The 23,789-nt window shown below is 39.2% G+C and overlaps 1 protein-coding gene across 10 annotated transcripts in view; it reads left to right on the top strand.

Moving 5' to 3' along the window:
- TJP2 (tight junction protein 2) overlaps positions 1-23,789 on the top strand; it is a 164,434-nt gene that overhangs the window by 89,343 nt on the left and 51,302 nt on the right. For all 10 annotated transcript variants that reach the window (XR_006353541.1, XR_006353534.1, XR_006353537.1 and 7 more), the window contains one exon: positions 17,306-17,359. Coding sequence is in view for 3 of the 10 variants with exons in the window: in XM_043970069.1 (XP_043826004.1) it covers positions 17,306-17,359 (54 nt within the window). In the remaining 7 variants the exon portion in view is untranslated. Of the gene's footprint in view, positions 1-17,305; positions 17,360-23,789 lie in introns of those variants that run through there.

Below are 23,789 nucleotides of genomic sequence, written 5' to 3'. Positions count from 1 at the left end.
TTACCCTTCATGCTAATGTCTTCCCTCTGTTGATTATCTCCAATTGATCCTGTCTCTATCTTCTTGTTTGTGTCTACTTGTTTGTACGTCGTCTTTCCTGTTAGTCTATGAGCTCATTGAGATCAGGGATTGTCTTTTATATTTCTTTCTGTCCCCAGGGCTTTGCTTTACATAGTGTCTAGCACACAGTAAGTGCTTAATAACATTTATTGACTATTTCTACTGTACTATACTGCAGTATCCTGGCTCATTCATTAATTTCCCTCAATTTATACTTTTTCACAGTTTGTAAAACTTAACTCCTAGAAAATTATAAGGGAAATTTTTACCAGAAATGGTCAGAGTAATTCCTTTTTTAACATTTATGCGCTTGACAATCCATTGCTGTTCTTAAATATTCCTGCATTGCTCTGCCATCTAGTGGAAATATAGATTGGTTGCTTATACATTTTTTTTTTTTTTTGCTGTTCACTTGATACTGTAGTTTGAAAAAATTGAGTGAAAAGGTATACTTGTGTTGAGAGAGGGGGAAAAGAGAAGGAAGTGGGAAGGGACTTTTAAATTCTTTAACATTGAAGTCCTGGCCTTTTCATTTGAAAAGTATTTGGTATTAAAATAATTTTAATGCTAATTTTCAATTAGTATAAATCATTAATAAGTCAAACCACTTTTTTTTTTAAGCAATTGTCAGTTTGATCTTTGACTATTTTGGAAAGGTGTTTTTACTTTCCTAATTTCACCTTTCCTTGAACTTGAGACAGGAAACCTTACCTTTCCCCTTCCTGTCTCTGTCTTAGGATGACTACTGTTCATGAGTCACAGCTTAGTGTGACTGAGAATTGGTCCTTGACCTTTTGTGAATTTTCAGTTGATGGTTTTGCAATTATTCAACATCACATAAAATCGACCCATTTAGCGATTGACATTTTGTGTTTTGGTGTATGATAAAGGCCACATCAATATTAGCTGTAATTGGTGATTCCTTTTCCTCTTTCTTAACTCTCAAGATTAATAGCTAAATTTGAAACAAATCCATAACTTTTCAGTGGATTGCTAGATAAATTTTATGTTGGCAGTGTTATTTCTTAACCTTTTATTGGTGTTCCACTTTAGATCTAACATGGTCATTATTTATATTTTTTAAGGAAAGCATAGAATCATTAAAGTAAAAAAAATAAATATTTTTATTTAAAGTTTTGAGTTCCAAATAATGTCCCTCCCTTCCCCCCTTCCCTGAGACCATAAGCAGATATAGGGCTTATAGGGTACATATGCAGTTATGTAAAACATTTCCATACTAGTCATTTTGTATAAGAAGACTCATAAAAGAAAAAATGAAAGAAAGTGGGAAAATAGCATGTGTCAGCCTGTGTCCAATCAATATCATTTCTTATTCTGGAGGTGGATTGTATGCTTCATCATTAGTCCTTTGGGACAACTTGGATAATTGTATTGCTGAGAATAGCTGTCATTCAAAGTACTTTATCAAACAATATTGTTGTTACTGTGTACAATGTTCTCCTGCTTCTGCTCACTTCACTGTATATCAGTTCATGTAAGTCTTTCCAGGCCTTTCTGAAATTGTCCTGCTTGTCATTTCACAATAATTTTTCATTACAGTCATCTATCACAGCTTTTTTTAGCCATTCCCCAATTGATGGGCATCCCTTTGATTTCTAATTCTTAGCCACCACAAAAAGAGCTGCTATAAATATTTTTGTACGAATAGGTCCTTTTCCCTTTTTTTGGGATATCTTTGGGATATAAACCTAGCAGTAGTATTGCTGGATCAAAGGGTATGCACAGAAAAAGCCTGCCTTTTAACATGCATAATTATCTTTCATATTTTACAAACAGATAATATATTGAGAATTCATATTTCCTCCCCGTGCCATCCTTGAGAGTTTTGTCTTCCTTTTTGTGATGATTAAAAATGAGAGACATAGTTTCTGGGTAATTTAATTATTTTATTAATAAGTTGGCAAATTATTGATAAAAGGATGGTCATTTGGTTGTTTCTCTCAGACCAAAGACCCCTAATGGTGGTGGGATCACAGATTATATGTGCTTTGAAGAGGAGAGGTGTTCCTGAGGGATGCCTAATCACTTCTGATTGGTCACCTTAATTTGGAGGTAGGCTATATTCAAATGAAGGGCTGATCATAGACCACCCCTTCCTAACCTAGGGTTGGCTGTTAATCTTTACGGCAGACCAAATTTATATTGCCCTAACAAGAATTTAGAAGGGTTATTCTTATCTTATCAAAATTCCTAAAAGTTTATATCCCTGACCAGGGCCAAGGAGAATATCTTATCTTTATAAGTTTATAGCCCTGACTAGGACCAAGGAGAGTTGACTTTATTTTATCAAGAATGACCCTGGGCAAGTCACTTAACCCTCATTGCCCTGCAAAAAAAAAAAAAAAAGAATGACTCTGGAATAGGGGGAAGTCAGGATTATCTCTCTAAAATATTAATTTAAAAAATCATTTCTCACATTTCTAAAGGTGCAGGGCACAGCATGTTGGTACTGAATATGTGTAATAGTGTATGTCTTGCCCAGTCTGAAGTTAGGGCTTCTTGGTTAGATACTTTTGAAAATTAAAAGGCAAGAAGAAAGATCTTTTCCCCATGGCTCCAGAAATTATTAATCTATTTAAAGATGCAGATATGTTTCATTTTTAAAATAAATTATATTAAAGCTTTTATGTCGTTTTGACATTACAGCTATTTCCAAGTATACTTCATTGTCACCTCATCCAGTGGGTCCTACACTATAACAAAGAAAAACAGTTAAATAATGATCTGACAGTGTATACACCATTCTGCACCTATGATTACTATTCCCCCTCCCAAAAGGAGAGGGAAAATGTTTTATTATTTGTTCTTTGGGACCAAGAAATGGTCACTAGAATTACTGGGCATTTGGCTTTCATTGGCATTTTAATAGTCATACTGTATTCTTGGTTCTGTTTCACTTTGTATTTATTCTGTCTAGTGATCCCATGCTTCTCTGACTTTCTTATATTCATCACCTCTTATAGTATGATGCTATTCCACTACACACATATAATGTATATTAATAGATATCCAGTTTGTTTCTAGATTTTTGCTACCACAAAAAATGCTAATATAAATACTATATTTTGGTATACATGGAACCTTGTCATTCATTCATTCATTTTTTGACCAAGGTAGTCTCACTGGGCCAAAGCAGTTGACAATTTTTTGTTTGTTTGTTTTGTTTTTGGAGAGGCAATGGGGGTTAAGTGACTTGCTGGGGTCACACAGCTAGTAAGTGTCTGAGGTCACATTTGAACTCAGGTCCTCCTGACTCCAGGGCTGGTGCTTTATCTGCTGTGTCACCTAGCTGCCCCAAACCTATTTTCATAATTTTTTTTGTTTTTTGTTTTTGGCAGCACAATGGGGTTTAAGTGACTTGCCCAGGGTCACACAGCTAGTAAGTGTCAAGTGTCTGAAGTCAGATTTGAACTCAGGTCCTCCTGAATCCAGGGCCAGTGCTTTTATCCACTGAGCCACCTAGCTGCCCCCAGCAGTTGACAGTTTAATTACTTTCCTTGAATAATTAGTTTTCCAAAAAGGTTGGGACAGTTCAACTGTATTAGTGTGCCTGTCTTAAGACAGTCTTTCCAGTATTGACTACAGAAAAAAACCAGAAGTTTTTGCCAGTTTGAAGGGTGTGAATTAATTCTTCCCAGTGCTAATCTCCTGTTACATCTTTTGAGAATGTGCAATTGACTCTGAAAGGCAAGGAAATTGTGTCCAAGTGAAGTGTTAAAATTAGAATGTCCTGTACATTGCATGCAAGTCATGTTAAACTAATGTCAACACATTGTTATGGTAACATTCTTAATGGCCTTGTTACATTTAATTTCCATGTTTTCAAGATTCTTTAAGAAAAATTCCTTTTTTTATTCTTCAAGTATTCCTGCTTTTTTTGGGGGGGGGTTGTTTTTGTGGTTTTTGTTTTTGTTTTGCAGGGCAATGAGTATTAAGTGACTTGCCCAGGATGACACAGCTAATAAATGTCATGTGTCTGAGGTCAGATTTGAACTCGGGTCCTCCTGAATCCAGGGCTGGTGCTTTATCTACTGCACCACCTAGCTGCCCCAAGTATTCCTGTTAAATCTAGATTTTTCTTATAGCTGCCAAAGAGATTTTCCTAAAGCATAGTAGTAACTGTGTCACCCCTGCTCAATGAACTCCAGTGGCTCCCTCCTTATCACCTCTAGGATCAGATATAAACTTCTTTGCCATAAACTTCACAAGCTTTATTACTTCCAGCTTTATTACTCCCCTTTGCATTATATTTTAGCCAAAAGGACCTTCATATTTTTCTTCATTGATGCAAGCCACATTAAACCAGTATTCCATCCCCCATTTGTATGGGGGTGGGGGGTTAGGTAAAACGTATGTTACCAATCTTCTCTCTTGTCTGCCAAGTCCCTTATCTCACAATCACTCTCCAACTCAAGTTCTCAGGGATTTATCACTGAAACACAACTTAATTTGTACCTGTTGGTACAGTGCTTTTTAAATTCTTCAATTACTTCCCATTCATATCTGCATATCATGCTGCCCCTAACAAGTTCTTATGCTTATTCATAGCCCAAGCCATGTTTTCAATTTACTTTTTTCTCATTATACTTACCATTCCAGTCTTTTACATGCAGTGAATACCAAATGTGTTCTTTTAAACTGACCTAGGAAGGTGAGAGAAATCTGGGAGAGATATTATACAACACAGTCAGGATCCTTCAAGATCTCAACTAGCTAAACCAGTAAACCATTTTGAGGGGTGGTCAGGTAGAGAGTCCTGATACTATAAAAATGTTCTCTCCTAATTGAGTGGTTGTGAGAGTTGGACCTTGGGCAAAGCTGAGTGTTACAGAATTGATGCTTTTGAATTGTGGTACTGGAGAAAACTTTTGAGAGTTCCTTGGACAGCAAGGAGATCAAATCAGTCAATACTTAAAGAAATTGACTATTCATTGGAAGGACAAATGCAGAAGGTGAAGCTTACATACTTTGGCCACATAATGAGAAGATAGAATTCATTAGAAAAGACTGATACTGGGAAAGATTGAAGAAAGGGACATCAGAGGATGATGAGATGGATAGTACTATCAGGGAAACAATGAACATGAACTTGGACAGACTTTGGGAGATGGTAGAAGACAAGAATCTAGTATGCTATGGACTGTGGGGGTGGGGTCACAAAGAGTGAGACATGACTGAACTTGTTTTTTGTTTTTTTTAGTGAGGCAATTGGGGTTAAGTGACTTGCCCAGGGTCACATAGTTAGTAAGGGTCAAGTGTCAGTCAGATTTGAACTCAGGTCCTCCTGACTCAGGGGCCAGTGTTCTATCCACTGTGCCAACTAGCTGTCCCCGACTTGATTTGTTAATCAAGACTGGCAGCTCGCCTATGAATTATAATGTTTGAATTTCACTTAGGGCAATGGTTCTCAAAGTATTGTCTGTGGCCCCCTGGAAGTCCCCAAGACCCTTTCAGAGTATCTACTAGGTCAAAATTAGTTTAAGGCATTACATTTTTAACAAAGTAAACAGTCATTGATGTAAGCCACGTTAAACCAAAGCTGTTTGAGATCCATATAGTAGTTTTTATGTAAAAGAATCCTGAGACCAGGATAGCATACTGCTGTTTTAAGTTTGGGAGAGGTTAAGTGATTGCCCATGCTCCCATAAATATACAGTCCATTACCTGGCTTTTAAAAAATGATGATGAGTAAAGGGGGGGGCAGTGTGGTTAAGCAACAGTTTTTGCAGAAAAAAATTCTCTAGGTTTTTAGTACATTGGTAGCTCAGTATGAATCCACAATATGACATTGCAGCAAAAGTGGCTAACACAGTTTTAGGCTGAAATAGTGGAGGCAGAATGTTCTAAAATGTAGTTTTGCTCATTGTAAACAACAACAAAACCTGTTTAACTGCAGTCCTCTCTATTATTAGGATTAGGAACTATACCTGTGTTCACTGATAGGTACATCTTGCATGAAGGACACTGAGAGTTTGTGTCTTGCCCAGGGTTCCATAGCAGAAGTGGGACTTGAACTTCCTGGCTCAGAGGCCAACTTTCCTCTGTACCATGACTGGCATATTGATAAAGTCCAAGAAATAATATAATACAATTCAGTGTGTGTGTTTTTTACTTTAAAGCATATAAATCAGTTTCTTCACAATAACACTGTTGGGTAGATGGCCCAAGTATATTTTCCCCATTTTACAGATAAGGAAACTGGTGCAGAGAGGCTAAGTGACAACTATCCACAAATGGGTAAGGGAGCAAGTGTTTGATACATTGTGGGAAGAGATATGCTTGACTCATTCTCAGATTAGGGTAGAAAGACTAAGGCATAGTTATCAAATTATAGTTTATAAAGAAAACCATAATGGGAAGTTTGTGGAGAAACTTGCTCCCCCAAAAGTAAATAAACTCCACTTCCTCTTATGTCCCTTACACAAAAACCCCCAATCTTCCCACAGAGTTCTTCCATGAAGACATTCCTTTGGTACTGCTCAAACAATCTACAAACAAATATGTAAAAATATGAGAGTTCCTAAAGGCATGTTTCAGTTGAAAGAACCCCATGTTCAAATCCTGGCTATGTTGCTACCCATATGGCTTTGGGCAAGTCACTTCTCCCTTTTTTTGTTGTTGTTGGGGCAATGAGGGTTAAAAGTGAGTTGCCCAGGGTTACACAACTAGTAAGTGTCAAGTGTCTGAGGCTGGATTTGAACTCAAGTCCTCTTGAATCCAGGGCCAGTGCTTTATCCACTGCGCCACCTGGCTGCCCCATTACTTCTCCCTTTTGAAGTTGTTTCCTTATGTTTAAAAAAGGAGGAGGTTGAGCTAGATAATCTCTGAGGCAGTTTCCAGCTCTAAATTCTCTGATCCTATGGTATTTTTCTAACTCTTTCCTCAGATTAGCTGTAATCCTGAAAATCTATTGACACAGAAATATCCACATCCTCTAAAAGTGAATGTCAGTTCAGGGAGAACATAGATGGATGTGATAAAATGAGACTTTTAAATATTTAAAAAGTTGTGAAGGATTCCCAGGGTCAAGATTTTCTTGAACATGACAGAATATTATGAATCTTTGAGGGGAATTTATGGAATCTTATTTCTTGTTATAGAGAATGGATTTCCAGACAGTTTGATTGAGGATTTTGGAGACAGGTGTGAAGTTGTAAAGAACTAAGAAAACTTTTTTAGAAAAATTGTAAAGTGAAGGAAGAGAAAATAAAGACTTCATGTAGTGTAGGATTAGTGAAGCCCAAGGAAGGGCATTAAGCAACTGTAAACAGGGGCAGCTAGGTGGTACAGAGCACTGGCCCTGGAGTCAGGAGGACCTGAGTTTAAATTTGGCTTCAGTCACTAACTGTGTTATACTGGGCAAATCACTTATCCCCATTACCTCCAAAACCCAAAACAGAAATTGTAAACTCTCTAATTGAATTTTAAGCTCCTTTAACAATAAGAATTCTGTGTCTTATTTGTCTTTGTATCCCTAGCCTTTTGGTATCATATAGTATAGAAGTCATCACCAGCTTCTAGCAGGCATAACAACATCAGAAAAAGGATTAAATTCATGCTGTATGATTTCAGCAAGCAAAACCAGAACTAGTGAGTGGCTGACTTCTCAATATATTGTCTATAAATAGTGTTCACTTGAATATTTGTTTTCCACAAATAAAACTAAAACAATAGAGTGTTATAAGGGCTTCCATTTTGGTTAGGAGACACATCAATTTTGAAGAGCTGTCCACTTGATCAAAATGAAATTCTGCCAGTATCTGTATTACATACTTATTATTTCATTCATGTGCAGTGTGAATGAATTAATAAACCCTTTGAACCTAATTGTCATACTGCTTTGGTATAAGGGATGGTAGCGGTAGTTATTTGCGGGGAACATATAGGTACTTTTTGTGGTGATCACACAGCCTCATTTTAAAATCTGAATCTTTATTATGTTAATTGTATGTGGAATAAAAAAATTTTTACCTCAAAACCAGTAATTACAAAGGAGACTTCTTTGGTTTATTAGTGACTAGTTTATTGCAAGGCGGAGTGGGGAGCGAGTTTTTGAAAAGAAACCATGGGTCTGTGCCCTGAAATTGAGTGAGTAGTTGGGTGGGGTGGTAGGTCCCCTCTGGGGGATTTATAGAAAGAAATGAATCAGAATGGGAAAGCATATGGTGGTGTGAGCTACCTCCAGTGGAGGCAGTCTCTCTATCCATTTCATTACCACCTACTAATACATTCTCTATTTAATTATGCCTATTTATTTTCTGCCAGCACTGGGAAAATACATTTCCCATTGAATACATATCACAAATATGCCTCAAATTTATAGTGTTTAACTATTATAATTAGTAATTCACCTAAGTGCTAGCCTGAATTTCACTGAACCATACTATGGCAATTAAACCAAGAAAATATTCATGAAGATATTCACAAAAGAAATGTTTGAAACTTTTTTTTGGTCTAGCCTAAGAGCTAAACAGACAAGTATCATCATCATGATGTGGGACATTGAGGGTTAAATGACTTGCCCAGGGTCACACAGCTAGTAAGTGTCAAGTGTCTGAGGCTGGATTTGAACTCAGGTCCTCCTGAATCCAGGGCCACTCCTTCATCCACTGCACCACCTAAGTGCCTCCAGGCAAGTATTATTTGTAGTTTCTCTATGGATTGTATCAGGAAAAGTAAATGCTAAAGAATACTAAGTACTTTTAGGACCATCTGTGATATACAAGATATACCAAAATGCTTTCAGTGCTTAGCATTGTTTCCCATACTTGTTTTTCCTTTTTCTTTTTTTTCCATACTTTTCTAAGAATTAAGGAATAATTGGCTTGGGAAATGCGATTTTTAGAGGACTCACAGGAGAAAGGATTAGAAACTGAGACCAAGGAACTGGGATTATTTTTATGTGGAGAAGAGAAAATGGAGGTGTGACAAGTATAAAGGCTATTTGGAAAAATTGCGACTATTTGAAGTTATAAAGGGATCCTTCTAAGACCTATCTATTATCTATGCGATTAAACAACCCTTTTAAAAAATACAACTGTAAGGCAACTTGGTGGCCCAGTGTATAAAAGAACAATGAATTTAGAGTTAGGAAGACCTGAATTCAAAATCTGGGCATCATATGCAAATTTGAGAGATACAACAACAGATGTTTACTATGTACCTCTGGTGTGCAGGAAGCTGTGCTAGGTATTGGAGTTTAGATAAAAACAAATTGAACTCAGGTGCAGCTAGGTGGCGCAGTGGATAGAGCACTGGCCCTGGATTCAGGAGGACCTGAGTTCAAATCCAGCCTCAGACACTTGACACTTACTAGCTGTGTGACCCTGGGCAAGTTACTTAACCCTCATTGTCCCACCCCCCAACTGAACTTTATCTGACCCCAAGCAGTCTGTACTGTAGTAGGAAATAATGCTACCCACATCCAGAATTATGGTGCATAATCAGAACATTCAGTATTACAGCATATAGAAATAATTGTGATATTTGCCATTTCATTGTCTCATCACAAACCCTTTTAATGTAATTCTTTCCTTTAAAAAAACTGTTAAGTTTTAGTAGAAACCTAGATTGTTTTCTTTTTTATTTTTACAAGTGGTTTCTTAGGGCATTAGGCACTTCCTCTGCTATGTGTAAGGATGTGTTGCTGTATGACATGACAGCAGGATTTGTTGGGTATGTAGGCCAATATTGTATTAGAATTACATAACAATGTGAAATGGTAGAAACTGATGAAAAGACCTGGACCAGGGGACCTCCCCTAACAGATGATTTCCAGCAGCGATGAAGACAGCTGAAGCTCTACATAGGATGTGGATCCAGGCCGTTAAAAAGTTGGGAATTTTGAAAGGATATGTGAGTTCTTTTTATACATAGAAGTTCTTCTCTAGCCCTTTATCATAACCTTTTCTTGGGGGAGAAGATGAAAAGAAAACAGCCCCGGCAGTTATTGCTTATTTTCATGTGCTTTTGGTAGCTTTCAGTAACATTTAAAAAACTTAATGGATAATGCTTTTGAATCCTTTAAAAAATTATCAGATAATCCATGCATATAAATCAAAGGCTGATATTTTCAGTACATTGGTTTCCCTGACACTGAAAATGTGATTCTGTGATAGCTTTTTCCTGAGTGTGGTTTAAACACTGCCATTTATGAAATGCTTGTTCATCATTAGGAATTTACTCTTGGTGGATATCAGTATTATTGCTTTCATTGTACTGTTGTAATATGCATTTTTCTATGCATATTTGTTACTAGACCATGAAAATTCACTCACCGGTGTCTTTCTATGTACACCAGATGTGTGTGTGTGTGTGTGTGTGTGTGTGTGTGTGTGTGTGTGTGTATACACGTACATCCATGTAAACCTATGAGTGGGGGGTTGGGGTTTCTGCCATTCTTAATCCTAGTTCTTCATATGAGTAGAAAGATTTTGGAGGCCTTTTGTCCATTAATCTGTCAGCACTGGTTACTATCTCCTTCTCTAGCAAACAGCAGTATATTGTTAAGGGTGTCATGGGGAAAATAGGGTAGGGGGTTTGGGAAGGGGATAGGGGTCTGGGAAAGGGGTAGGGGTTTGGGGTCCTTAGGAATTCCTCTTTAAAGAATTACACCCTCTTGCACACAAAAGCAGTTAGAATAAGATAGTAGTTTATTTCTGGGCTGAGGTAGGGAAGGGAAGGGAAAGGAAACCATGAAAGAAATCCTTGGACTTCTCATGGGGAGAAAGGCATGGCACAGAGAGAGTGGCTCTGAGATACCAATCTCCTAGAGCAGGAGAGACTGGCAGGTACTTTTATAGAGGACTGATGCGGGTGACCATCTGACTGTGGAAAGTTCCTTTAGTGAGGGAGGATCATCCCCCCACTGGTGGTGGCTGGAGGAATTGGGCGATCAGTGGCTGCAGATCTCTCAAGCGATCTCCTCTGGACACAAAGGCAGCAGCCACACCCAGATCTCCCCAGGGTTGAGGGAGACTAGAATGAAGGGTGAAGGTCCTGAAGCTAGCTCAGTCGGATCTGGTTCCACTTATCTCTTTAGGTGTGTCTGTCCTTTGGTTTAGCTTCTCAAGGAAAAGGTTCCTTGATGTACCACAGAGAACTTCTGGGGTGCTCTGGGCCCATAACAAGGGGCTTAATATTTGTTGAGGAAGATAGAGGACAATACCAATTTTTTTGTTCATCACTTTACTGGTGATCTTTCAAGGTGACATCTTATATTCAGGATCATACTTCATACTGTATTTCAAATCTGTACAGAGTTGTCAGAGGAAATGATTTTATCAAAAGAATATATACATTTAAATAGTGGTGGGGTGGGTTCAAATCCTACCTTAGACACTTATTAGCTCTGTGGGTAAGTCATTCCACTTCTTTCAGCCTCATGTCATGGGGCGCAGAGCACCCCAGAATTTCTCTGGGGCACACCAAGGAATCTTCTCCTTGAGAAACTAAACCAGAGGACAGATAACGCTGGCTTGGGATTCCTACCCTTCATTCTGGTCTCCCTTACCCTGGGGAGATAAGTTTGGGTGTGGCTTCGGCCTTTGTGTTCTGAAGAGGGATACGTAGCCACCCCTCACCCAATTCCCCCAGCTACCACCAGTGGGGGATGGTCCTCTCTCACTAAAGGAACTTTCCACAGGCAGATGGTCCACCCCCATCAGGCCTCTATAAAAGTACCTTCCAGTCTCCTGTTCGAGGAGATTTGGTACCTCTGAGCCATGTGCTTTGTGCCAAATCTCCCCATGAAAAGTCTAAGGATTTCTTTCATGGTTTCCCTCCCCCCACCCTTCCCTTGCTCCTAAATAAACTATCACCTTGTTCTAACTAAGTTTTGTGTGCAAGAGGGTGTAATTCTTTAAAGAGGAATTCCCAAGAACCCCAACCCCAACCTGTACCCCATTTCCCACTATATCATCTGGCGCCCAAGTAGTTATGGGACAGAAAGGGAGTGTTCCGAAAAATTCACCTCTGGGGTGCTCTGCGCCCCATGACATTCAGTTTCCTCATCTGTAAAATGGCCCCTAGTTCCCAGTTCTAAATCTATGATCCCATATTTCCTTTTACATATTCCATATAATTCTTTCCCTCCCACACTTTCTCTTTCTCTTTAGCAATATGTCCTATCAGAGAAGACACATTCATTTCTGGAGGAATGAGAGATTTAAAAAACCTTTTCCTTTCAGATTCCTTTCTATCTACTCTGTTTATATCTTGTAGCTACCTAGTTGTTTATTTTTTGTTGGCCTCATTAGAATATAAGCTCCTCAAGGGCAGGGATTGTTTTTGCCTTTATACCTCCCGGCATCATACTTGGCACAATACTTGGTATATGGTAAGTGTTTAATAAGTGCTCTGTGGATGACTGATTGGAAAGGAGGCAGACAAACCTTAAGCCTTAGGGTAAGGCCAAGTGTCTTCTAGTTCCAACTTCAAAAGGCACCTTGATGCTGAGGCATGGCACCTCCTGAGAGGATAGCTTGATTGGGACATTCCTGCATCCCAGTCCTTACTTAACTCCCACACTTAGGAGGCCCCATTATGTTGTTTGTCTCTTTTTTTATTCTGTTTTTTCTATTTTGCAAAGCTTGAGCCAGTAAGAAATATTTGGTTGAGTGGGAACCATTGTTTCTCAATACTCCCCCACCCACTTTATTTCTAGTTCCTTTAGCTGTGTGAATAGCTACTAAACAGGAGTTGAATTCTGCGTTCTTTTGCTGAACATTTATCACTTGCCTACTCTGAGATGATCATTTGTGGAAAGGTTTGGGGGAGATAAAAAGAACTTGACCCTATACCTGCCCTCATGGAGCTTAGGGACTAATAGGAAGATAGTCATATTGTCCTCCAAAAATCAACTTTGACTAGCTGTGTGACCCTGGGCAAGTCACTTAACCCTCAATTGCCCTGCCCTCCCCCAATCAACTTTGAGCTTTGTAAATGTTTTCTATTGAGTGCAAAGAAACAGTTCTTTTCTGTATCTCCAGTGCCTATCTCAGCAATCTTTTTTCTCCTCAGAACAACTCTGGGAGGTGGGTGCTATTATTATCTCCATTTTGCAGATGAAGAAACTGAGGCAGACAGTTTAAGTGCCTTGTCACACAGCTAGTGTCTGAGGCTGAATTTGAACTCCATTGTACTTAATTTTGAGTTGCTCAAAAATCCTCTTCAATGACACTACTCATTCCTGTTCCTGGCATTTAGACCTTCTGCCACCTAGCTTCCACCTACCTTTCCAGACATTTTTTTTGGTATTTTCCCCATTCATGAATTCTTGTGTTCCAGGCAAATTTATTACCAGTTGTTCCCCAAATTTAACAGTCCATCTTCCACCCCATGCAAATGTGCAAGACTAGAAAGCACTCCCTCCTTTCATCTCTGGGAAAGGAAAAGGAAAGGAGAAGGGAATAAACATTTATGTAGCTACTGCTATCTGTTGGGTACTGTGCTAGGTTTTTTCTTTTTCTTTTTAAACAAATATCTCCTTTGATCTCAACCTCTCAATCTCTGCTTCCCATTGTATTTGTAAATCCTTTTCTCATCTCCCTAGTTGCCAATATTCTTCTCAGTATCAATTTTCTTTGGACTATATTTGATGTATGTGTCGAATCTCTGTGGTCCCTCCCCCCCCCCCAAGATAAATTTCTTGCAGTCAGGAATGGTTTCCTTTTTTCTTTTTCTTTTCATCACAAGTACCCAATACTAGAGTTAAATAACCCCTCCACTGTTGCAAATTGCAGTCATAAATCTTGTATAAAGGATACTTGTCCCATACATTAGAGTCCTTGCTCTGATTCTTTTGATACTCCATGGATACCATCATGCAACTATCCCTCACTCTTAGTACTCAACCAGCCAGCTCCCTCCACATCCTTTTCTGCTCATACATGTCCTTGATGGTTTTCATGCTACTTTTCAACTGCAAGTCAATATTCATAATATTCTGTCTTTTTGTCTCCGTTTGGGTCACCTGTGATTGTTTTTTTCTATGATTGTGCTATTTCATTATTTGTCAACACAGCATCAGCAAGCGAACATGGTGGGTAAAGATGGGCTTGTGCAGTAGCACATAATAATTGCTTAATAAAATACTTATGTATTGATTTTTGTATCATCTCCAAAGAAGTGGAGAATAAAACATTCTGCTAAAAAAGGCCATTTTTCTTCTGCTTTGGCAACAGCTGCTCTGAATAGTAGCTTGAGAGGAGAGATATTCTTCCTGTAGTCCTGCATTTAAATCTCTCCAAAACCCCATAGCAGCTGGCCTGGCAACCAGACTCAGAATATTAATAGCAAATCTGTGACCTTCAGCCACAGATGCAGTTTTGTAAGATTCACATTAGCTATCAGATGGAGACTGTTCAGTGGTCTGATTTGAAGAGCCTGGGTTCTAGTCTTTGTTCCCCACTGAGAACTCCTGAGAACTTCAGCAAATTCTACCTCTGAAATGAAGATTTGTTTACCCACTCCATATTCCAGAGAAGTGTTCTGAAGGGTAAACGATTAATAAACGTTCTCTATTTCATAAGAGAAAAAGATGTGACGTAAATTGAAGGCATAATGCTGACTTAGAGTGCAGTGTATCTCCTCAGCCTGGTAGTTTGTGAATTGTAGCTGTGGTAGTCTGAGAGCTGAAAGGGACTTTGGAAATGATCTAATTGAACCCATTCCTTTGACTGAGGAGGGAATAATGGCAGACTGCAATGTATTCCTTATCTCTTCTTGGAATTGTTGGCTTCCTTTGAGGTCAGCTCAGGTGCTACCCTCCTGCATGATGACATGACTTTCTTGATTCCCTCTAATTGTTGGTGTTTTCTCTCTCTCCAAATTATCTTGTATTTGTGAATACAAGGCATACATATGTATGTGGGTATGTATGAGAGGGAGAGAGAGAGAGAGAATGAATGAGAACTAGCTCACCCTCCCCCTGCCAATGAAATGCAAGAATTCTTAGAGGCCATAGTAACTGTTATGGGGGAAATTGGTGGAGGTTTGGGGTAGGGGGTTCTTAGGAATTCCTCTTTAAAGAATTACACCCTCTTGCACACAAATCCAATTAGAACAAAATAATAATTTATTTAGGTGCTAGGGAAAGGAAACCAAGAGAGAAGTTCTTGGATTTCTCATGGGGAGAAGGCATGGCACAGAGGTGTGGCTCTCTGAGATACCTATCTCCGAAGCAGGAGACAGGAAGCTCCTTTTATAAAGGACCATGGTGGTCTGATGAGGTGATCATCTAACTGTGGAAAGTTCCCTTATTGGGGGAGGACTATCCCCCACTGGTGGTGGCTGGGGGAAGTGGGGTGAGGCATGGCTCAGGATCTCTCAAGCCATCTCTCTCCTCCTCATGCCACAAAGGCAGCAGCCACACCTAATCTTATCTCCCCAGGGGTGGGGGAGACTGGAATGAAGGGTGGTGGTCCTGGAGTTAACTCAGTCCCCATCCCAGTGCCACTTACCTCTTTAGGTGTGTCTGTCTTTTGGTTTAGTTTCTCAAGAAGGTTCTTTGATTTACCCCAGAAAACTGAGGTACCCTGGGTCCATAACAGTAACACAGTTACTATGGAGAATACAATTCTCAAAAAGTGGGGACTGTTTTGTTTCTGTTTTTTTTTTTTTTTTTGTATTTTTGACCAGCACCAAGCACAAATCCTTTTTTTTTTACCTTTGGCCTTATTGTTTTAAGATATTAATTGTATGTGTGGTTGTTTTAAGATTTGCAAAGTTTGTGTCTCTTTTGGATCTCCCAGCCAATAGGGGCTATTGTTAGCCCCATTTTACTGAAAAAGGTGGCTGTACCCCTGAGCACAGTTGAGTGGCTTGTACCAGTTCACCCAGCTATAGGATGTGAATCCAGATGGTCCTGACTAGAGATGGGGAATTTTGTTACCACAGTAGAGCTAGCTCTGAAATAATGCAACCATTCTAGTTAGTTATTCCACACATTAATTAATTGAGCAGATTTTTTCAAAAATCATACTAATTTTTAAAATATCATTACATCATTTTGTAAATATGAGATTCTAATCAGAGATGAAATGGTAAATAAGAGGTCGTTCTTGTTTCTTTTCAAATTGGTTTCCTTCCCACAAACCCCACAGGGATCCCCTGCCTCTCTGTTTGTCTGCTTTAAGAAAGTATGTGCTTTGGCTTGATTTTGGAGCCTGTGTTTCCATTACCATGGTGCTTTGAAAAGTGAACAATGAAAAGCTTGCAGGCCTGAAAAGCACAGGGGGTGGGTTGGGGGGGAGGCCTTATAGGAAATTCACACAAAGTGCTTCTGATCATTTGAAAATGTTTTGTCTTCTTTGAAGATCTTCAGTGAGAGGGACTGCCTCTGTTTTCTAGTGCAGAGAGGGGCATGGTTGTCCACACTGTTGCTGCTCTGTTTCTGTTCTTATTTATTATGGACACAGATCTCCCTTTGTCAGTCTAATTCAAGCAAGTGTAAAAGAGATTTCCTAATTACTACCATGAGCTTGAGTTACTGGAAACCAGGGAGATAGCATGGATGAAAGAAATTGTTAACACCCTTCCTTCCCAAACCCCTTCTGTTCTATTTGCTTGCCTAGAACTGCTAACAAGCCATAAAGTTCAGGGTCATCTTTTATTCTTACTTTGGCCATTACCATTTCAGCTGAAGATGTTAACAAAGGAAATTATCAGATGTGTGCAGTGGGGGAGAGGGCACTAGGGTAGGAAATTTGGCAACCCGGGTTCTGATGAGGTCAGGCTGTTATTTAATAGCTGGGTGACCTTGGGTATATAATTTAGTCTTTCTGAATTTCCATTTTCTTGTCTGCTTTTGAAGGTAGGTGATCTTTTAGATTGGAGGATATAGGTAGGAAAAGATAAAGAAGGCACTGATTTTTTTGGGGGGGGTGGGGCAATGAGAGTTAAGTGACTTGCTCAGGGTCACACAGCTAGTAAGTGTCAAGAGTCTGGGGCTGGATTTGAACTCAGGTTCTCCTGAATCCAGGGTTGGTGCTTTATCCACTGAGCCACCTAGCTGCCCTGAAGACACTGATTAAAAAAAACAAAAACAAAAAAACACTACAAAACTTCAGGGTTTTATTTATCAAAGGAATAGCTTCTTTGGCTCTTGGATGCTGGGGTTCTATGAGTGTGTGTTGATAAGATTAGGATTATGGACTCTCATTTCAATCTCTGTACTTGTACTGTTGTACTTTCTTTCTAATTGGTTTTGTTTATTATATTACAGGCTCCAGGCATGGAAGAGCTGATATGGGAACAGTATACTGTGACCTTGCAAAAGGTACGTGTGTTCTGCCTCTTTTCAAATGAAGGAAAGGGGAAGGAAACAAATTTAAGTACTAGGCATCATGCTAACAAATACTACTTATTTGATCCTCACAACAGCCCTGTGAGGTACATGATATAATCCAATTTTTTTTTTTTTTTTAGTGAGGCAATTGGGGTTAAGTGACTTGCCCAGGGTCACACAGCTAGAAAGTGTTAAGTGTCTGAGGCCGGATTTGAACTCAGGTACTCCTGACTCCAGGGCCGGTGCTCTATCCACTGCACCACCTAGCTGCCCCTGATATAATCCAATTTTAAAGTTGAGGAAACTGGGCCAGATACAGGTTCAGTGACTTGCTCAGGGTTATACAAGGTAGTAAGTGTCTGAGACTAGATTTGAATTCCAGTTTTGTCTTTGGGTCTAGCTCTCTTTATTGTGCCACCATGTTGGAATGTTGTTTTCAAAAACCGTAACATTAACTTTATTTTTGTGTATGTGTGGTTTTAACAACAACAATAAAATAAACCAAACTCACAATTAATGTTGTTAAGAGTAGTAATGCTAATATAAAATTGCTATTAAGAAAGTTAAGTACATAACTTTTTGAAAATTAAGCAAATAGAACATGATATTAAATTTTATTGGCCTTCTAACAACAGAATCATGCATCACTTAGAGAGGCCCTTTAGTCTATTCACCATATAGAAAGATGGGGTAAAATACAATTTTTAAAAATCTTTTAGGGAAAACATATACACACAGAGGAAAGGAGGGAACTTGGGAAAAGATACTCCACAGTATTAGTGAATGTCCCACTTGCAGGTTCACAGGACATTCTACAATGAGTCCAAACTAAGGAGCATTGACCTAGGAATCAGGAAATTTGGGCATGAATGATAAAGACATTTTGGATTTTTCTAGTGTTTTGACTTTTGCATATGTTGACTCATTTTTATCCTCATTACTGACCTGTAACTAGGCAAAGCAGTACTTTTAGAAATGATAGAACTGAAGCTAGAAAGATTGTGATTGACCTAGTATCTCATAGTGAGTGGCAGAGCTGAGACCTTTTCAGTCATGGATCTGTGAACTGGGTAAAGAGAGGCCCCTTCACTGCTAAGTGTAATGAAAGGACTACTTTAAGGTCCATACCTGCTATTTTCTAGTATAAACCTCCCAGTATTATTTTATGTACCGGCTAGTCAGTCAGATTAATAGCTATATATTTGGTAATGTGTTGTTCAGTTATTTCTTAGCAAAAGATCCTGTAGTGGTTTGTCATTTTCTTCTTCAGCTAATTTTGCAGATAAGGAAACTAAGGCAAACAAGGTTAAGTGAATTGCTCAGAGTCACACAGCTAGTAAGGGTCTGAGGTCTTCCTGATTCTAGGGCCAGCACTCTATCCATTGTGCCCCAAGTTGCCCCAAGCTATAAGAAAAAAATATATAATTTCTTATTTTTATTAGTGGTTTGTGATCTACTGGTTTTTGAGTTCTCTTTAGTACCCTGAATTCAAACTAAAAAATTGGGGAGAATACTCTTATTTTTTCTGTTTTCCTTTGGAGACCAGATTTTCCATGTTGGATTAGGCCTAATCAAAAACTGTACTTAAAATATATTTTGAAACATATAGATGTTTCAAAAATATGTAAGTAGAGGCCTGTAAATAATGGAGTTGGAGTGAATTAGAGATTGTTTCACAGAATTCTGGACACCTGACAAGTGTAATCAAATTTGCATATACTTCCTATGTCTAAAAGTGTGGTCAAAAAGTTTTACTTCATTTTATGTAGTTATTTTATAGGATTTCATAAATAGATTTGTAGTCTATAATCTTTGTAATTTTTCTTTTGTCTTTAGGAAATCAATTATCCTTGCCACTATATTTAAACAGAAGAACTATATAATTTAAAAGTTCACAGAACTAAGAAATAGAATGGTTGATTAGTAGAATAGATTAGATATATAATATACAGAGATAAATGACCACAGTACCTGGTGTTTGATAAACCTAAAGATCCAAGATTTGGGGGCAAGAACTCACTATTTGGCAAAAACTGCTAGGAAAACTGGCAAAATTCTGGAAGAAACTAGGCTTAAACCATTATCTCACATCAATATACCAAGATAAGGTGAAAATGGGTTCATGATTTAGATATAAAGGGTCTTATCATAAATAAAATAAGGGGAGCATGGGAAAAAAATTACCTGTGATATCTATAGGTTTAACTTTTTGTTTTTTATCTTTTTTTGTATAGCAACCAAGTAGTGGTATTACTAGGTCAAAGAGTATGCATGGTTTTATAGCCCTTTGGCCCTAGTTCCAAATTGCTCTACAGAATGTTTGAATCAATTGACAACTCCACGAACAGTGCATTAATGTCTCATTTTCCCCATATCCCCTATACCATTTGTCATTTTCCTCTGCTTCCTATTATCCAATCCAATAGGTCTGAGGTAGTACTCCAGAATTGTTTTGACTTACAACTTTCTAATCAATAGTAAGCTAGAGCATTTTTTTTTCATATGGCTATAGATAGCTTTGATTATTTAATGGTTTTTTTTTTTTTGGCAAGGCAATGAGGGTTAAGTAACTTGCCCAGGGTCACTCAGCTAGTAAGTGTCAAGTGTCTGTGGCTGGATTTGAACTCAGGTCCTCCTGAATCCAAGGCCAGTGCTTTATCCACTGCACCACCTAGCTGCCCCTGATTATTTAATCTGAAAACTGTTCATGTCTTTTGATCATTTCTTAATGGGGAATGGCTCTTATTTTTAAAAATTTGACTCAGTTCTCAGTTCAAACACATAAGTTTGAGAAATGAGGTCATTATCAGAGAAACTTGCTTCAAATTTTTTTCAGTTACTATTGCTAACTGAATTTCCCTCATCTCCTTTTACCCTGTCCCTCTTCAAAAGTGTTTTGCTTCTGACTGCTCCCTCCCCCAATCTGCCCTTATATCACCCCCGTATTTCTTTATCCCTTTCCCCTCCTACTTGCCTGCAGGATAAGATAGATTACTGTAACTGATTGAGTTATTCCCTCTTTGAGCCAATTCTGATGAGAGTAAGGTTCTCTCACCAGCACCTCCCCCATCTTCCCCTCCACTGTATAAGCTTTTTCTTGGTTCTTTTATGTGAGACACTTTACCCCATTCCGCCTCTCCCTTTCCCTTTCTCCCAGTGCATTCCTCTCACCTCTTAATTTAATTTAATTTTTTAAGGTATCATCCCTTCGTAGTCAACTCATACCTGTGCCCTAATAATGAGAAAGTTCTTATGAGTTATAAATATCATCTTCCCACGTAGGAATATAAACAGTTTAACCTTTTAATATACTTTGATTTCTTTTCTTGCTTTCCTTTTTATGCTTCTCTAGTCTTGTATTTGAAAGTCAAATTTTCTATTCAGCTCAGGTCTTTTCATCAAGAATGCTTGAAAGTCCTCTCATTGAATTCCCATTTTTTCCCCCTGAAGGATTATACTCAGCTTTGTTGGATAGGGGATTCTTGGTTGTAATCCCAGTTCCTTTGCCCTCTGGAATATCACATATTCCAAGCCCTCTGATCCTTTAATGTAGAAGCGGCTAAATCTTGTGTTATCCTGACTGTGGCTACACAATTCTTGAATTGTTTCTTTCTGACTGCTTACAATATTTTCTCCTTTACCTGAGAGCTCTGGAATTTGGTTATAATATTCCTGGAAGCTTTCATTTTGGGGTCTCTTTCAGGAGGTGATCGATTGTCAATTTCTATTTTACTTTCTGCTTCTAGAGTATCAGGGCAATTTTCCCTGACAATTTCTTGGAAGATGATGTCTAGGCTCTTTTTTTGATCATGACTTTCAGGTAGTCCAATAATTTTCACATTATCTCTCCTGTATCTATTTTCTAGGTCAGTTGTTTTTCTGATGAGATATTTCACATTGCCTTCTATTTTTTCATTCTTTTGGTTTTGTTTTATTGTTTCTTGAGTTCTCACAAAGTCATTAGCTTCCATTTTATTAACTCTAATTTTTAAGGAGTTATCTTCTTCAGAGAACTTTTGTGCCTCCTTTTCCGTTTGGCCAGTTCGGCTTTTCAAGGCATTCTTTTCCTCATTGGCTTTTTGTACCTCTTTACCATTTGGCCTAGTCTGTTTTTTTAAGGTGTTATTTTCTTCAGTATTTTTGTGTGTGTGTGTCTTCTTTACCAAGCTGTTGACTTTTTTTTCCATGGTTTTCTTGCATCATTCTCATTCCTCTTTCCATTTTTCCTCTACCTCTCTTACTTTATTTTCAAAGTCCTTTTTGAGCCTTTCTATGGCCTGAGACCAATTCATATTTTTCTTGGAAGCTTTGCATGTAGGAGCTTTGACTTTATCTTCTACAGTCAGCATTTCTTTTTTTTGCTCATTTCCCAGCCTATTTCTCAACTTTTAATTCTTTGTTAAAGTGGGACACTGCTTTCAGAGTGGAGGGTGCATTGTCCCAAGCTTCACAGGGTTTGTGCAGCTGTTTTCAGAGATACTTCTAGGGATTTTAAAGCTTTTAATGATTTGAGGTATGGAATATTTTGGATGACTAGCCTAATTTGGGGGGACTAATCTATGGAGGATTAATCTGGGGACTTTTGACTGTTTGGCTATCTGACTATTAATTTAATGTGGGCCATTTATAAAGTTCCACCACACTGCTCCCAAATTGATAAGCTAAAGATTAAGAAACCTCAACTAAATAATCAAAGCAGAGTTTATTTATAAAATACTATTTAAAATTAAGAATACAGGGAAATAAAATGTACAACCTGTGTTCCTGCGGTCTCTTTCCCATCTGCTACACCTGGAACTTCTTTAATACAATAAGGGCCTTAGCCGCCTCCTGCCTTAGGGCACTCAGGTCCTTTATTCTAACTCTGAGCCCCTTTCACTTTGTAAATCCCCCTGCTTCTAACTTTCCTCCCCTAACTGCCACTGCTGAACCCCTGTGTTTCTCTCTCACCGACCTTCTGTCTGTCTGCTCCGTCAGTCTGCCCTTTGGCCTCTCTTTTCTCTGCTCCTAGTCCTTCTTGTCTTCTCCTGCGTCCTTGTAACCCCCGTCTGTCTTCTCCAACCTTTGCTGTCTCTTCAGCCATCCCTTCTCATCTTCTTGTCCATCCTCCCCCTAATCTAACTCCCAGGTCTATATATATAATACCTTTTCTTCTCTCCACTCAAATCTCGGGGCTTCCTGCGCCCCCACAGACCAAGCTAATCCTCCAGCCAGGGCTGCTGCTGGTGGGGGGGGGGGGGGCGGAGCTGTGCTCGAGCCTCACGTGCTACACCAGAGCCCAGCCTGGACAAGCCCAGGATCTCTCGGATACCTCTGCTCAGGTTGGAGGGAGCTGGGGGCTTTTTCCCCCCCAGCTCCGTCTGACCTGGCATCTTTTACAGCCCATGGGGCTTTTTGGCTCAGCTGAAGCAGAGGGGGAGGGGCACAAGCACCTCCCACACAGAAGAGACCCTGAGAGCCTAAGGTTTTCTAATCTCAGCCTAAAGGTAGGGTCCCCAAATCAAAATAAATTTCCACAAAGGAGAGGTATGTTTACTACTCTCCTGGCCTGTGCTCTGGTCTGTGGGCAACCAAAGACCTGCTTTTCTGCCCAGAAACTATGAACAAAGTCTCCACTCTACTGTGGTCACAAGTTCCAGTGTGCTTATGCTCTTTCCTGGCCTGGGACCACTATCCAAGATTGTGACCAGGATAGGAGTATGGGCAAAATAGCAGTCCTACATCAGTGCTAGCAAAGAGATCCCTGTAATCTCCTTCTGGCCAATCATTTGACCCCCTTACCAACTGTGGGCTAAAAGTTCCAGAAGCAGTTGTTGCCACGGCTGATTCACAGGCTCCCAAGGTCTGCTCCTGGTTTGCTGGGGATGGGGATGGGTCTGTACTGGCTTGGCTGCGTTCCACTCTCACCCCAGTACAACAGACCTTCCTGCTGACCTTCTGAGTTGTCTTTGGCTGGAAAATTATTTCACCCTGTCTTTTTTGTGGGTTCTGCTGCTCCAGGAATTGTCTTATGGCATTATTTGAAGGTATTTAGAGGGGTCTTGAGGAGGGCTCAGGCAGGTCACACTGCCTTTCCTTCATCATCTTGGCTCTGCCCCAAGGAAAAAATGGTTTTATGAAAATTGTTGGGGCAGCTAAGTGGTGCAGTGCATAGAGCACCGGCTCTGGGATCAGAAGGACCTGAGTTCAAATCCGGCTTCAGACACTTGACACTTACTAGCTGTGTGACCCTGGGCAAGTCACTTAACCTTCATTGCCTCACCAAAAAAAAAAAGAAAATTGTTTTGCTATTAGATACCAATGAAAAGGTCTCAGGGACCCATGGGGTTTCACAGACCACACTGAGAACCATATCAAAAAAAGCATAAATCAACTCAGTTGGAAATCTTTCTGTTTCAGGTAAGTATCATTCAAGCAATTG

The sequence above is a fragment of the Dromiciops gliroides genome, chromosome 1 (genome assembly GCF_019393635.1).
Source record: "Dromiciops gliroides isolate mDroGli1 chromosome 1, mDroGli1.pri, whole genome shotgun sequence".
Taxonomy (NCBI): domain Eukaryota; kingdom Metazoa; phylum Chordata; class Mammalia; order Microbiotheria; family Microbiotheriidae; genus Dromiciops; species Dromiciops gliroides.
Note: the sequence above shows the minus strand (reverse complement) of the source record. Positions and strands in the feature narration are given on the sequence as shown.